Source organism: Mesoplodon densirostris, chromosome 6 (genome assembly GCF_025265405.1).
Source record: "Mesoplodon densirostris isolate mMesDen1 chromosome 6, mMesDen1 primary haplotype, whole genome shotgun sequence".
Lineage (NCBI taxonomy): Eukaryota > Metazoa > Chordata > Mammalia > Artiodactyla > Ziphiidae > Mesoplodon > Mesoplodon densirostris.
In genome coordinates, this window is record NC_082666.1 from 27,154,191 (window position 1) to 27,171,848 (window position 17,658).

At 38.5% G+C, this 17,658-nt stretch overlaps 1 protein-coding gene across 1 annotated transcript in view; it reads left to right on the forward strand.

Annotated features, from left to right (window-relative positions):
• Window positions 1–17,658, forward strand: part of TMEFF1 (transmembrane protein with EGF like and two follistatin like domains 1) — a 94,991-nt gene that overhangs the window by 17,324 nt on the left and 60,009 nt on the right. Inside the window, exon 2 of the mRNA XM_060101083.1 lies at window positions 8,752–8,861. Within this exon, the coding sequence (XP_059957066.1) occupies window positions 8,752–8,861 (110 nt within the window). The remainder of the gene's footprint in view (window positions 1–8,751; window positions 8,862–17,658) is intronic.

A 17,658-nucleotide genomic window follows, 5' to 3' on the forward strand; every position in this document is an offset into this window, starting at 1 on the left:
TGCATTGGCAGGCGGGCTCCCAACCACTGCGCCACCAGGGAAGTCCCTGAAGTCAACATTTACTAGATAGATCTGTTGTTAGATTTTCAATGATTTGTGTCATTAAAGGTATCTCTCAAACTGGTCTGGGGAAAGAGAGGAAGTGAATCTTTGTTGTATACCTACTTGTTCTAGGCACTGTTGCTTTTTAATACATTATCTCATCTAATTATTACAATACCTAGGGAAGGTGGTATACTCTACAATGTGAAGCACCAACATGTGAGCCTGGCCCATATTGACCCCCAAACTCACACTTTGTCCATTGTATGGCAAGCTGTCTCTGGGGTTGTTTGAAATCACATTGAGTCTTTTACCCCATTAAATATAACTGGTATAGAAACTTTTAAAGAGAAGAAGTCATCCATGTTCAACTGGTGCAAACACAGCCCCTGTTAACCAATTTTGTTTTTTCCTGGCTGGATTTTCCTATATGTGTTTTTTATACATTATCTTGATGTATGTGTATAGCTTTGTCTTCTGCCTTTTCACTTGACATTCATCAGCTATTTCCACATTGCTATATAATATATACAACCTTTTAAACAGCTGTTTAATGTTCCATGGCTGTGTCACACCATTTCCTGGTGATATTTTAATGTTTAAATATTTAATATTTAAACATTAAATATTCTTAATATTTCCACTGTTTTCAGTGTAGAGATCATGGAACTGTCTTGTAGGCAGTTGGATATGGGGTCATGAACAAGATGGGGTTATTTTGGGAGTGAAAGCATCCTACAGGAGTCCTGTAAGACTGGATTGGTATGCAGGCTTTCCCAAATACTATTAACATCTAGAGAATGAGAATAAACCCATTGAAATTTTCTTAAGAGCAAGGTACAAAGTTTGAACATGTCCTGAAGGGGAGTCAATAAGGAATCAACTGGTGATGAACTGAAAATTTCCACGTGTTGATAAGTACTTAAAGAATACTTATTGTTAAGTGTTATTTAAGTATTCATTTATAGGACTTTGCCCAATGCTCTAAAGGCTGGAAATAGCACTGGCAAAAGCAGATGAAATGGCTTTAATAAGGTTGGAGAAAAGCAACTGAAGACTTGAGTGGTGGGAGTGCATGAGAATGCTGAGAGAAGTAAAATGAGATATCACAATGGGATGGCTGAGGGCAGAATATTTTTATATATCGTAGGAGCTGTCTTGTCTCAGTGCTTTAAGATTCTGGTAGTTGGTTAATCAAAGTTTTTAAAGTGTGGAGTCACAAAATAATTCATAAATGCATGTAGCGTTTTAACTTAAAAATATATATTTATTAAACAGTATTTTGAAAGAGGGCCCAGAATTTTTCTTTGAGAATAGCTGGAATTTCCCCTTTCTTGAATAAACCAGATTCATAATGCATTGAGTACACATTCCAGTTTTAATGGCTTTAAAAAGGAACTTAGGGCTTCCCTGGTGGCGCAGTGGTTGGGAGTCTGCCTGCTGATGCAGGGGTCACAGGTTCGTGCCCCGGTCCGGGAAGATCCCACATGCCGCGGGGTGGCTAGGCCCGTGAGCCATGGCCGCTGAGCCTGCGCGTCCGGAGCCTGTGCTCCGCAACGGGAGAGGCCACAACAGTGAGAGGCCCGCGTACCGCAAAAAAAAAAAAAAAAAAAAAAAAAAAAAAAGTGAAAAAGGAATTTAAAGACTTGTGGATACAAAAATCTAGGTTTTTATCTTGCCTACACCTAAGGCAATAGCTATTTGTAAAAAGCAACTCATCTTAAGTCTTTCTGTAGCATTCAATTTTGCTTTCATAGAAACAATTTATTTTCACTCTTATGAAGAGTTGAAACCACAGAATTACAATAACATACAGTTGGCATACACAAGCTGTATAACATACATAACTGACTCTTGAAGCACAAGAGCTGCTCTCCTGGTTGGAGCTAAAGTACTCATGAATGTTCTAGAGTGACCTAGTAGCCTTGAGGATTCATTGAGCCATGGGCATTGGTTTGTATGTTTTTTTTTTTGTTTTTTTGTTTTTTTTTTTGTGGTACGCGGACCTCTCACTGTTGTGGCCTCTCCCGTTGCGGAGCACAGGCTCCGGACGCGCAGGCTCAGCAGCCATGGCTCACGGGCCCAGCCGCTCTGCAGCATGTGGGATCTTCCCAGACCGGGGCACGAACCCGCGTCCCCTGCATCGGCAGGCGGACTCTCAACCACCGTGCCACCAGGGAAGCCCTTGGTTTGTATGTTTTACAGAGAAAAGCATACTTTGGTTAATCTGGAGAGTTGATTAAATTGGGAATAAATTCTAAGAGTGACATGGACTGAGCAGTAGGAGAAGGGAAAAGGAGTGATTAAAAGGGAAGTGGTCAGAGAGTTGGGGGGATAATGAAGATAATTAGTTTGGAAGGGGAGGCCAGGTGTGTCAACTGCTGTAGAAAGGTCAAGAAAAGAGTTGTAAGACTAAGAAAAAAGGTATGGATCTTTAGAATAGAGGTCATGTTGACCTTTGATAGAGTTTTGATATGAAGGGGGAAGAAGCCAGGATTTCTAGAGGTTAAGACATTATTAAAGGAGGGGCACCCACTCTGAGCCAGGACTTGACATAAACTTGGAGGCAATATATTTGGGTACTCCTATTGAAATGAAAAACTGCCGTAGTAATGTGCAGAGATCTTGCAGATTGCTGCTTATTTGACTCACTTTCTTTATGATGATTGTGTTAGAGAATTAAATGTAAAACCTTTCATTTTATCTTTTATAGTGGATCTAACCCGGGGGTGATTTTGTTCCCTAGGGGACGTTTTGTAATGTTGAGACGTTTTTGGTTGTTCCAGCTGGTCCTACTGGCATCTAGTGGGTGGAGGTCAGGGATGTTGCCGAACATCCTGCAGCGAACAGGATAGCCCCCGCCCCCAACAAAGAAGTAGCTAACCCAAAATGTCAGTAGTGCCGAGATTGAGAAGCCTTCAATTCTGGCGTAACATTTCCAAAGTTAATTCGCTTTTGGCTCCTGTAATTACTAGCTAACTCATAAGATCCTCCAGCTACCTTCTGTTTAATTGGAACAGTGGTAGGAAAGTAACATCATTCTGGAGTGCTAATAGGTCTCATTTTGAACTGCAGCCTGAACCTAGTTAGTGCTGCCAAAAGTTGGGGATTCTGGCAGTTCAGGTTCACAGTAAGTAGGGTTCCTTCGCTTACTGTTTATTGTTCCCCAGCTTTGAAATGTTGATGAAAATTGAGACAAGTTTTACATTTAGAGAATTATATGACTGGCACATTTGTAACCAGAGCAAAGTATTTCTGTTTTGAGCCACTCTGCTGAGTGATTCCTTGTGTAAAATATTTCTATTTGGAGAACTGAGTTTTGAGGGCCTTAGAAATGGCTCATCCTTTTCGCTGAATTTCCATTTTGGGCTCAGGAAGGCAGGTGTGTAATCATCATCATCACTGACAGGTAGTAGAGTGCCCTCTTGATGCCTGGTACTGAACAGAATACTTGAAAAGAAATAACATTCAGAAGATGATCCCAATATAGAATTCCTTCTATACTGAGTTTGAGCTAAGGCGGTAGTTCTCAAATTTGGGAGGAGTCAGAGCACCAGAAAGTCATGATGCTCTTGATAATGTAATTTTATCATGTAAACTATGATGTAGCACCAGATTATTTAAGACTTTCCTTAGAAATGTTTATCTTAAATTTACATGCACTCATTATGTCAGGATTGTCTTTAACTTACATGTATCAGTGACCTGACCAATAGTGGCTTAAATGATAAGGACTTTATGTGTTCATTTCCCATAACAGTAAGTCTGGAGGGATGAAATCCAGGGTGGGTGTGGTGATTCCATAAGTCTCTCCACCCTCTTGCTCCTGTCTGTCTGGTCTACCATCTTTACCTCGTAGCTTTCACCTTCACGCATGTAAGATGGTTTCCACAACCTTAGGCAAGAGGTTTACTTTCCAAACAGAACAAAGAACGGAAGAAGGAAGGAGGAATGGACATTGCTTATATATCAGCTGTGGTACACAGCAAGGGATTTGGGGAAGTAGATTACTTAGCTGAGTACCTTGTTTCCCAGAACAAAATTGGGGTTCCCTTACTAAGTAAGAAGGAGAGAATAGATCCAAAGTAGGCAGTTAGCCACAACGGCCACAATGACAAAACAATTTAAAGTATATGTTCGTGAGCTTGTGACATTCATGATCTTGTGTTCTCATAAAACACTGTTGGAGGACTTCCCTGGTGGCGCAGTGGTTAAAAATCCGCCTGCCAATGCAGGGGACACGGGTTCGAGCCCTCGTGCGGGAAGATCCCACGTGCCGCGGAGCAGCTAAGCCCGTGCGCCACAACTCCTGAGCCTGCGGTCTAGATGCTGTGCTCTGCAACAAGAGAAGCCACCACAATGAGAAGCCCGTGCACCACAACAAAGGGTAACCCCCGCTCGCTGCAACTAGAGAAAGCCAGTGTGCAGCAACAAAGACCCAATGCAGCCAAAAAAAAAAAAAAAAAAAAAAGATACGTTAAAAAAAATAAAACACTGTTGGAATTTTTCTATTAATATTCTTCACTTATTTGTTGAACATTAGTTTTGTTGACAGCTAACAAGGAAGTAATCTCAGATAGTGAGGGTTTAAGAAATCTAAGTGAAAGAAAACTCACTTAAATTGAGAAAATTCTCTCCATTGAAGTTTTTCCCTTTCAAATGAGAAACTGAAATTCTACTTGATTTTAATGAAGGTACATTATAGTCTAGGACACGAGTTTTCCTAAGGAACATGGTTTGGGAACCACTGATAATATTTATGCGTACTATTAAATTATTTGTGTCTCTGCTTTCACTTAACGTTGTTCATAGATAAGAACATTCTTTTCTCTCTCTTTTAATATTACCACATGTTGTGGGCAATTAAAACAATGCCATTTCTAAATTTTGTGTAATGATCCTATCTATATTAGTTTTATAATCAGAAAAAGTCTTACTAATTTTTCAAGGTCAGTGCAAAGTCTTGCCATCATTGACACTGCGCCCTATACTTCAAATCCATTTTTATTTCCTACTTATTAAAACTCCTAGAGCAAACATAGTCTGTACAACACAATTTCCCCCTTATTATAGACTATATTTATATTGAATTAATCACTTATTGTTCCATATGTTAGCAAGATCATAAGCTCCCTGTTATGTTCTTTCCCGTGTATCCCAAATTCTTTGCATAATATTAGATACATAGGAGATACATAATTGCTTCCTGATCAACTAACTACGTAATCACATTTACCACATTAACACACATGAAAATAGCATGGATTTGATAGCAAGATAGGTGTAAAATAAAACATGACAAGTAACCAGTATAATCAGAATTTCATGACTTTTCACCCTTACCTGTTAATGTAGGACCTCTAGCCCCCACAGAATGCCTCCTTGCCAAGTTTATTTTTGGAGTTACTCAAGGGTGTACCATGTAGGCTCACTAATGTATTCTGGCCGCTGCCACACAGCATGTCTTGTTTTTCTTGTGATGTTAGCTGCCCCTGAAGTTGCGCATTGGTACCTCCTCCTAGGTATCAGAGGTGTACCTTGGAGCCTGACACCACTATCTCCTTGGCTTTGTGCTGGCCTGCCCAGGTGTGCTGCGCCGGGGATGGTGAGGTGTCCTAGCCCCTTTTCTACCCCTCTTATATCTTGTCATGTGGGTATCAAAGTGGAGCTCTTTGTGTCTTGTTGCCTCAGAGCTTTTTTTGGTTTGTTTTTGTTTTTAATTTTTATTGAAGTATAGTTGATTTACAATGTTGTGTTAGTTTCAGGTGTACAGCAAAGTGAATCAGTTATACATGTATCCACTTTTTTTTTTTACATTCTTTTCCCATATAGGCCCTTACGAGAGTATTGAGTAGAGTTCCCTGTGCTATATACAACAGGTTCTTATTAGTTGTCTATTTTATATATAGTAGTGTGTATATGTCAATCCCAATCTCCCAATTTATCCCTCCCCCCATCCCCTGGTAACCATGTTTGTTTTCTACATTCGTGACTCTACTTCTGTTTTGTAAATAAGTTCATTTGTACCCTTTTTTTTTTAGATACCACATATAAGCGATATCATATGATGTTTGTCTTTCTGTGTCTGACTTACTTCACTCAGTATGACAATCTCTAGGTCCACCCATGTTGCTGCAAATGGCATTATTTCTGTTCTTTTTTATGGCTGAGTAATATTCCATTGTATATATGTACCACGTCTTCTTTTTCCATTTCTCTGTTGATGGACATTTAGGTTGCTTCCATGTCCTGGCTATTGCAAATAGTGCTGCAGTGAACATTGGGGTGCATGTATCTTTTTGAATTATGGTTTTCTCCAGGTATATGCCCAGGAGTGGGATTGTTTGGGTGCTTCAGAGTTTTTAGTGAAAGACATTCTTTAGTTTCTCATTGTTAGCCTCTTTGTCTCCGTCATGATGACCCTTTGGGGCAGTCTGGATGAGATACCACACTGTGCTTGGGATCACTCCTCCTTTCCAACCAAGGTTTTGTTTATCAGGCTGAGCTTTTCTGCCTCACTTTAGTAAGGATGATTATTCTCTAAAAATGTTCCTTCATCCCTCATGCAAACAGATGCCTGAACAACTCTCACAGAGATGTGAGAATCTTAATGGCAGGGAGGGTTTAGGCTCTAGATTGCAATCCCGTTGAGCTTTTAAAATGCAACAGGCAAAACATTGCAACTCAAAAAAGAATCTCAAGCCAGGATAGCAAGTCTTAACTCAGAGCATGATCTTGACCCATGGACAAAATAAAAACTTTATTCTTGTTTGGTATGTGTGATTGTATTGGAACCCAGTGTGAACTTTAAGGCTACAAAGAAAAGAAATAAGAGAAATACACTCAATTTTATTTCTCAAATTGTGCAATTGTTTTTATTTCTATGGTCCCTTAAATTGATGAAGCCTGTGGTTGAGCAAAGATATTATGCATTCTTATCTTCTTTTCCAGAGCAGTTCTTTATTAATGTATAGTTATCTGCCTTGGGTTTTAAAATGTACATTAGACAGTAACTGGAACCCTGACCTTGTGCAGGTTCCCAGTAGGAATGTAGGCAGATTGAAAAAAGCAACCCCCACACTTAAGATAGAGCCTCAGGAGCTAATGTAAGAGGTTAAGCGGGGAAGGGAGGAACAAGCAAAAAGTGGGAGATGAGGAAAACCAAGAACATAAAGCCTCCAGAGCCAGGATGAAAGACTAGAAAGATGGTCATTTGTGCCTTGAATAGTGAGAGAGAGAGCAACAAAACAGCTGCATTAGTTTCCTGTACTTTTCATTTCTACTCATCTTTTTTTTTTTTTAATTTTACACGTATGCTTGAACTTTAGAGCAATCCAATTGTGTGCACTTGAGATCCATTTAAGGAAAAGAAGAAAAAAAATTTTTAACCAATAGTTACATAGACATATGCTTACTTTAGTACAGTGCTTGGTGCAGAGTGGTTTCTCAAATAAGTACTGTGACTATCAACTCCTTGTTTATTTAGGTACTTGACTGCCAGCTCGTTGGAGGGTCAGCTAGGAGGAGGAGACCTGAGACACATTGCAGAGCACTGAGGACACTTGGGACAGAGAGAGGAAATGATGGTCAACCAGGACAGATGTCACTAGATAGAGAAGTAGAACCTCCTTGACTCAGTCCACCGAGTCCTGATTTGAAGTCTAGAAGTAGAAAACAACCAGGGATGAAGGATTGCTGGAGAAAAGCTCGCTGAGATCTGTTTGCCAAGACCTTGTCTCCATCTAGAGCTGCATGAGATCTTGTGCTCTTTCCAGAGTCTCTCAGCTATTGAGCCATAGGGTCAGAAGCTAACTTAGGCCTCTCTGCTCCCAGACTCATGAGTTCACCTCTACACTGGGATGAGTTTTTAAGCAAGCATTTGTTTACTGTTTGTGTAAGTGCATTTGTTGTTATAGCTGTCATTCCCAGTGGGGAGGATATGAAAATTGTCTTTGTAGTGGTTTTCACCCAATTCCATGTGATTGGCTGCTTTACTTAGCATTAACCTGGAAGCAGTTTATTAGGTTTCCTGGAGAGATTATTTTGATAGTTCCAGAATAAGACTGACAGTTTTGGAACAGGCACAGAATGACCACAGAATACTAGTATTATTGATAGGCTCTGCTTCCTGTGGTAGAAAAATTAAATCAGTCATTTAAAAAATTTAAGTTTAGAAAGATTTTGAATCTTTCTTTGCATGTAAATGCTCCATATGTACCTATTGTATGAGATTCAAGCTTACTTCATAATTCATTTGTAATTAAAACTGTTTATTTGTTCTAGAGTGAATAATGATCATCCAAAACTTATTTTGGGTACCAGAAGAATCAAGATTCTTTTTAGTTATTATTTTTTATCCTTAAAAGTAACTTAAACACTAGAAAAATAATCTAAAACGTTAAGACAATAGTAAGAAGACTGTCTTAAGCTCTTGGCAGGCAAAATATAAAGATTCTTTGGATTTATCTTTGGGAATTATATGAAATTCTGAGTTTTATTTTTATTTTCTTTTATGTACTTTTAGGCATATTATTATGTAGGACTCTCTTTGGGGAATCTTGAACATTTTGTGTCCTATAGAACTTGTTTTTTGTATGTTGTGTCTTATTATACTTGTGAATGAGGTGTAAGGATTTTTTCTTTTATTTATATATGTACCTTTGGATAAAAAAGACAGATATATATGAAACAATGTTTCCTCTTTTACAGAATTAAATGTGAGGGAATCTGATATAAGGGTTTGTGATGAATCATCGTGTAAATATGGAGGAGTCTGTAAAGAAGATGGAGATGGTTTGAAATGTGCATGTCAATTTCAGGTAAGGAAATCAAACCTCTTTTCAAAATTTTTACATTTGTCATATTTTGTAATTCCACATTTTTCAAATTAAAAAGCTTATTAAAACACCTTGAACCCACAAGAAATTTGGGTTCACAGCCCACCGATTCTTTTTTGTCAGATGAAGCGCTCTTATTTGTACCTTCCATGTTTCTTTTCTTGAATTATGGGGGCAGACTGGCTCTAATAGAATGTGAAAATGCCTTGAAAAATATATTAAAGTTCTACTCAAATGTAAGGTATAATTGTCACTGAAAGGAAATAAAGTACAGATTGCAGTAGAGCCACTTATTTAAAATGTTGGCCTTTTTTTCCCATTTCCTTCTCTTCTAGTCTATCTCCCTTCCATTCTTATTTGCTGCTGTCTCGTCTTTTTAGGCCAAAGAACATGACTGATTTGGTACCTCAGGGTAGATCAGGGTTAGAGATGGACTAGAAAGGGGAACCTCAAACCAAGAGTGTGAATATCTTTGCTTTTCAAATGCTGTTTTAGTTGTGATTTTGTTGTTTAAAAAAACAAAAGGAATGGAAGTGAAATGTGTTACATTCAATTCTTCTTTTTTTTTTTTTTTTGGGGCTGGGCCACCTGGCTTAAGGGATCTTAGTTCCCTGACCAGGGATTGAACCCGTGCCCTAGACAGTGAAAGCACAGAGTCCTAACAACTGGACCGCCAGGGAATTCCTTCAATTCTTTTTTTTGTTTATTTTCCGTGATTAAGTTATAATCTGGCTTCAGAATATTGTTCACAAGATGGTCCCTTATTAAGGATTTGAGATGAGACAAAGAAGGAACTAGAATTCTTTAAACTCATAATCTTATTCTAACTGTACCCATCATTTTGGATTTTAAAGGTAGGAAAGGGAACAGATCAGGAATAAAAGCATAGGATAGTCAGTTACTTCTAGTAACCCTATAACTTCAGGCATGTTTCTGTATGTCTGACTGCCCTCCTTCTCCCTAAACCTTCTCAAAAATGATAGTAACTAAGGTGGACTTCTTTCCTTAAAAGAAGGTGTTGGTGTAGATGGTGTATACCAAGCCCTCAAGAACTTTTACTTCTTCCTATTCTTCACGTTATAAAAGTTTTATTGACCTATCTCAAGGGTCACTAATCCTTTCTTCTGTTATCTCCATTCTGCCCATCCAGTGAATATTTAATTTCAGATATTTTATTAAGAATTTATAGTTTCTATTTATCTGAGATTTCCTGTCTTTTCATTCATTACAAGAATATTTTCCTTGAGCATAGATATTGCTGCTTTAAAAACCTTTGCCAATTTCAACATCTGGGACATCTTAGGGATCATCTCTGTTGACTGCCTTTTCATTTGAGAATGCATTATATTTTCATGTGTTTTTTCATATTTATTTTGAATATAACCTACACATTGTGAACGATATGTTTTTGAGTGTTTGAATTATGTTCCTCTGAGTATTGTCATTTTTAAAACAGTTAAATTGGTTGAACTTACACTGCAGACTCTGTCTTTCCCGTTGGGGATAGAAACACAAATATCATTTCTTTTAGTCTTAGCTGGGCTATTTGGAGTGTGCCTCATGAGTGCTTGGTTCAGAGGTCAGCCACAGAATCTGGGACACTGTGCTCCCTCTCTCCTTTCTGGGATTTTCTCTCTCACTTTCCAGTGGCTTTGGTTCTTCATGCCACAAAGATTGCAGGTTTTTGTTGGTGTTTCAGGCATCCTGTATGGGGAAAACTGGGGCTGTTCCCTTCTTCCAACTGTCTTATATTTCCTTAGGTTAAATTCTTTGACGTGGAATTGTTGGGCCAATGAGATGTTCATGTACAGATTAACATTCTCACTAAGAGCAATTTATCAGGCTGCTTGTCTCCTTTCAACCTCTTGGTAGTGGATTTTGTCAGTCCTTTAAAATTATATAAATCTGAAAGGGAAAAAGCTTTTTTATTTGCATTTGATTACTAAGGAACTTGGAAATGTGCCATAAACTTATTGACCATTTTTTTGTGAATTAACATTTCATATTCTTTGTCCATTTTTAGTATTTTCTTTTTCCCTTGTGTTGATTTGGAAAGACATGTGTATACACTATATATAATATACTATTTGTGTCCTTATAATATTGCTTACTGTGCTGAGCATTTTATATCCATTGACTATTCTAAATATTTTGTATATATATAAGTTTACATAACTCATAAACTCTCATGAGAACCTATGATGTAGGTACCATTTTGATACATTTTTTAGGAGAGTGATATATGCCCATAGTAAACAACTGAAACATTTTATAAGATATATAATATAATGAAAAAATGTCTTCCTTCCATTCTAGAATACCAGTTGCTCTTCTCAGAGGCAACATCTGTTAATTCTTATACTTCCTTCTAGAAATATTCTGTTGTACAAACACATAGGTGTTTCAATTTCTCTTTTAAGTACTAAATCACTTAATAGTATTTACCTTAGAGATGGTTACTTTTAGTTTATATAGATTACAAAAAAAGAGTTCTGTATTTTAAAAAAGTTATCCTAGTGTCATTTTAATGTTCATTATGTTTATATTTTCTGATAAAAGAAGTTTAAAATTTTCATTTCATATTGATATTTGTCTTTATGATTCTGCTGTTCATTCTTTGACGGTCTTTCCCTGCAACTCTAATATTATGAAGCCTTTTTGACCTTTTGACCAGCTAGAGAATCTTCTCATGATCTGTCTGGAATCCCTTGTATTCTTACCTTGCGGCCAAGCAAGAAAAGAAAATAAAAGTTAGGAGTTTAGATCGGTAGACATTTATCCAGTGCTTACTTTGTGCTAGGCACTAGGCTAGGTGCTAGGGATATAAGGATGTTTAAAGACAAGTTGCTTGCCTTGTAGGAGCAAACTGCCTAAGGGCTTATAGTGTGATTTGATCTTGCTGCTGAGTGAACCTTCCTTTGACTCCTCTACCTTCTTACAAGCTTATAAATCTGTTCAAGTTAGACTTAGGTTCATGCCAGTTTAAGAACAAAGACCTCACATGCCCATTAAACACTCCTCTGCCAGATGATTTAGCAGTATCTTTCGATTCATTTAAAAACCTTGCTTATGAGGAGATTGGTTCAAGATGGGGGAGTAAAAGGACGTTTGCTCACTCCCTCCTGTGAGAACACATGAATCACAACTAACTGCTGAACAGTCATCGACAGGAAGACACTGTAACTCACCAAAAAAGATACCCCATGTCCAAAGACAAAGGAGAAGCCACAATGAGATGGTAGGAGGGGTGCAATCACAATAAAATCAAATCCCATAACCACAATGTGGGTGACTCACAAACTGGAGAACACTTATACCACAGAAGTCCACCCACTGGAGTGAAGGTTCTGAGCCCCACATCAGGCTTCCCAACCTGGGGGTCTAGCAATGGGAGGAGAAATTCCCAGAGAATCAGACTTTGAAGGCTAGTGGGATTTGATTGCAGGACTTCTACAGGACTGGGAGAAACAGAGACTCCACTCTTGGAGGGCACACACAAAGTAGTGTGTGTACCAGGACCCAGGGGGAAGGAGCAGTGACCCCACAGGAGACTGAACCAGACCTACCTGCTAGCGTTGGAGCGTCTCCTGCAGAGGCAGGGGGTGGCTGTGGCTCACTGTGAGGACAAGGACACTGGCAGCAGAAGTTCTGGGAAGTACTCCTTGGCATGAGCCCTCCCAAAGTCTGCCATTTGCCCCACCAAAGAGCCTGTAGCCTCCAGTGCTGGGTCACCTCAGGCCAAACAACCAACAGGGAGGGAACTCAGCCCCACCCATCAGCAGACAATCAGATTAAAGTTTTACTGAGCTTTGCCCACCAGAGCAACACCCAGCTCTACCCACCACCAGTCCCTCCCATCAGGAAGCTTGCACAAGCCTCTTAGATAGCCTCATCCACCAGAGGGCAGACAGCAGAAGCAAGAACTACAATCCTGCAGCCTGTGGATGAAAACCACATTCACAGAAAGACAGACAAAATGAAAAGGCAGAGAACTATGTACCAGATGAAGGAACAAGATAAAATTCCAGAAAAACAACTAAATGAAGTGGAGATAGGCAACCTTCCAGAAAAAGAATTCAGAATAATGATAGTGAAGATGATCCTGGACCTTGGAAAAAGAATAGAGGCAAAGATTGAGAAGATGCAGGAAATGTTTAACAAAGAGCTAGAAGAATTAAAGAACAAACAAATGAGATGAACAAGACAGTAACTGAAATGAAAAATACAATAGAAGGAATCAGTGACAGAATAACTGAAGCAGAAGAATGGATAAATGACCTGGAAGACAGAATGGTGGAATTCACTGCCATGGAACAGAATAAAGAGAAAAAAATGAAAATAAATGAATACAGCCTAAGAGATCTCTGGGACAACATGAAATGCACCAACATTCACATTATAGCGGTCGCAGAAGGAGAAGAGAGAGAGAAAGGACCTGAGAAAATATTTGAAGAGATTATAGTGGAAAACTTCCCTAACGTGGAAATAGCCACCCAAGTCCAGGAAATGCAGAGAGTCCCAGGCAGGATAAAGCCAAGGAGAAACATGCCAAGACACATAGTAATCAAACTAACAAAAATTGAAGACAAAGAAAAATTATTAAAAGCAACAAGGGAAAAATGACAAATAACATACAAAGGGACTCCCATAAGGTTAACAGGTGATTTCTCAGCAGAAACTCTACAAGCCAGAAGGGAGTGGCACGATATATTTAACATGTTGAAAGGGAAGAACCTACAACCAAGATTACTCTGCCCAGCAAGGATCTCATTCAGATTCATTGGAGAAATCAAAAGCTTTACAGACAAGCAAAAGCTAAGAGAATTCAGCACCACCAAACCAGCTCTACACCAAATGCTAAAGGAAGTTCTCTAAGTGGGAAACACAAGAGAAGAGAAGGAACTACAAAAACAAATCCATACCAATTAAGAAAATGGTAATAGGAACATACATATCGATAATTACCTTAAACGTGAATGGATTAAATGCTCCAACCAAAAGACACAGGCTTGCTGAGTGGCTACCAAAACAAGAGCCATATATATGCTGTCTACAAGAGACCCACTTCAGACCTAGGGATATATACAGACTGAAAGTGAGGGGATGGAAAAAGATGTTCCATGCAAATGGAAATCAAAAGAAAGCTGGAGTAGCAATACTCATATCAGGTAAAATAGACTTTAAAATAAAGAATTTTACAAGAGACAAGGAAGGATACTACATAATTGTAGTAGGGATCAATCCAAGAAGAAGATATAACAGTTATAAATCTCAGTACATAAGGCAACTGCTAACAGCTATAAAAGAGGAAATCGACAGTAACACAGTCATAGTGGGGGAGTTTAACACCTCACTTACACCAATGTCCAGACAGAGAATTAATAAGGAAACACAAGCTTTAAATGACACAATAGACCAGATAGATTTCATTGATATTTATAGGCCATTCCATCCAAAAACAGCAGATTACACTTTCTTCTCAAGTGCACACTGAACATTCTCCAGGATAGATCACATCTTGGGTCACAGATCGAGCCTCGGTAAATTTAAGAAAATTAAAATCATATTGAGCATATTTTCAGACCACAACGCTTTGAGATTAGAAATCAGTTACAGGCAAAAAAGCATAAAAACCACAAACACATAGTGGCTAAACAATATGTTACTAAATAAGGAAATCACTGAAGAAATCAAAGAGGAAATCAAAAAATACCTAGAGACAAATGACAATGAAAACACGATGATCCAAAACCTATGGGATGCAGCAAAAGCAGTTCTAAGAGGGAAGTTTATAGCAATACAGTCCTACCTCAAGAAACAAGAAAAATCTTAGGGGGCTTCCCTGGTGGCGCAGTGGTTGAGAGCCCGCCTGCCGATGCAGGGGACACGGGTTCGTGCCCCGGTCCGGGAAGATCCCACATGCCGCGGAGCGGCTGGGCCTGTGAGCCATGGCCGTTGAGCCTGCGCGTCCAGAGTCTGTGCTCCGCAACGGGAGAGGCCACAACAGTGAGAGGCCCGCGTACCGCAAAAAAAAAAAAAAAAAAAAAAAAAAACAAGAAAAATCTCAAATAAACAATCTAACCTTACACTAAAGGAACTAGAGAAAGAACAAACAAAACCCAAAGTTAGTAGAAGAAAGAAATCATAAAGATCAGAGCAGAAATAAATGAAATAGAAACAAAGAAAACACTAGCAAAGATCAATAAAACTAAAAGTTGGTTCTTTGAGAAGATAAACAAATTTGATGAACCTTTAGCCAGACTCATCAAGAAAAAGAGGGAGAGGACTCAAATCAATAAAATTAGAAATGAAAAAGGAGAAGTTACAACGGACACCACAGAAATACAAAGCATCATAAGAGACTACTACAGGCAACTCTATGCCAATAAAATGGGCAACCTGGAAGAAATGGACAAATTCTTAGAAAGGTATAACCTTCCAAGACTGAACAAACAAGAAATAGAAAATATGAACAGACCAATCACAAGTAATGAAATTGAAACTGGGATTAAAAATCTTCCAACAAACAAAAGTCCAGGACCAGAAGGCTTCACAGGTGAATTCTATCCAACATTTAGAGAAGAGCTAACACCCATCCTTCTCAAACTCTTCCAAAAAATTTCAGAGGAAGGAACACTCCCAAACCCATTCTATGAGGCCATGATCACCCTGATACCAAAACCAGACAAAGATACTACAAAAAAAGAAAATTAAAGACCACTATCACTGATGAATATAGATGCAAAAATCCTCAACAAAATACTAGCAAACAGAATCCAGCAACACATTAAAAGGATCATACACCATAAGGTTGCAGTATGCAAAATTAATGCACAGAAATCTTTGGCATTCCTATACATCAACAATGAAAACTCAGAATGAGAAATTAAGGAAACACTCTGATTTACCATTGCAACAAAAAGAATAAAATACCTAGGAATAAACCTGCCTAAAGAGGTGGAAGACTTGTACTTAGAAAACTATAAAACACTAATGAAAGAAATTAAAGATGACATAAACAGTTGGAGAAATATACCATGTTCTTGGATTGGAAGAATCAATATTGTGAAAATGACTATATTACTCAAAGCAATCTACAGATTCAGTGCAATCCCTATCAAACTACCAGTGGCATGCTTCACAGAATTAGAACAAAAAATCTTACAGTTTGTATGCAAACACAAAAGACCTCGAATAGCCAAAGCAATCTTGAGAAAGAAAAATGGAGGTGGAGGAATCAGGCTCCCTGACTTCAAACTATACTACAAAGCTACAGTAATTAAGACGGTATGGTACTGGCACAAAAACAGAAATATAGATCAATAATGGTACAGGATAGAATGCCCAGAGATAAACCCATGCACCTGTGGTCAACTAATCTATGACAAAGGAGGCAAGGATATACAATGGAGAAAAGGTAGTCTCTTCAATAAGTTGTGCTGGGAAAACTGGACAGCTACATGTAAAAGAATGAAATTAGAATACTCCCTAACACCAGACAGAAAAATAAACTCAAAATGGATTAAAGACTGAAATGTAAGATGAGGCACTTTAAAACTTTTAGAGGAAAACATAGGAAAAGCACTCTTTGACATAAACCACAGCAAGATCTTTTCTGACCCACCTCCTAGAATAATGGAAATAAAAACAAAATAAACAAATGGGACCGAATGAAACTTAAAAGCTTTTGCACAGCAAAGGAAGCTATAAACAAAATGAAAAGACAACTGTCAGAATGGGAGAAAATATTTGCAAATGAAACAACAGACAAAGGATTAATCTCCAAAATATCCAAACAGCTCATGGAGGTCAATATCAAAAAAAAAAAAAAAATCAACAATCCAGTTAAAAAATGGGCGGAAAACCTAAATAGACATTTCACCAAGGAAGACATACAGATGGCCAAGAGACTCAGGAAAAGATGCACAACATCACTAATTTTTAGAGAAATGCAAATCAAAACTACAATGAGGTATCACCTCACGCCAGTTAGAATGGCCAGTATCAAAAAGCTAGAAACAATAAATGCTGGAAAGGGTGTGGTGAAAAGGGGACCCTCCTACATTATTTTTGGGAATGTAAATTGATACAACCACTATGGAAAACAGTATGGAGTTTCCTTAAAAATCTAAAAATAGAACTACCATACGACCCAGGAATCCCACTACTGGGCATATACCCTGAGAAAACCTTAATTCAAAAAGAGACATGTACCCCAATGTTCATTCCAGCACTATTTCCAATAGCCAGGGCATGGAACCAACCTAAATGTCCATCAACAGATGAATGGATAAAGAAGATGTGGCACATATATACAATGGAATATTACTCAGCCATAAAAAGAAACAAAACTGAGCTATTTGTAATGAGGTGGATAGACCTAGAGTCTGTCATACAGAGTGAAGTAAGTCAGAAAGAGAAAGACAAATACCGTATGCTAACACATATATATGGAATTTAAGAAAAAAAAATGTCATGAAGAACCTAGGGATAAAACAGGAATAAAGACACAGACATACTTGAGAATGGACTTGAGGATATGGGGAGGGGGAAGGGTAAGCTGTGACAAAGCGAAAGAGAGACATGGACATATATACAGTACCAAATGTAAGGTAGATAGATAGTGGGAAGCAGCCGCATATCACAGGGAGATTAACTCGGTGCTTTGTGACCGCCTGGAGGGGTGGGATAGGGAGGGTGGGAGGGAGGGAGACGCAAGAGGGAAGGGATGTGGGAACAGATGTATATGTATGGCTGATTCACTTTGTTCTAAAGCAGA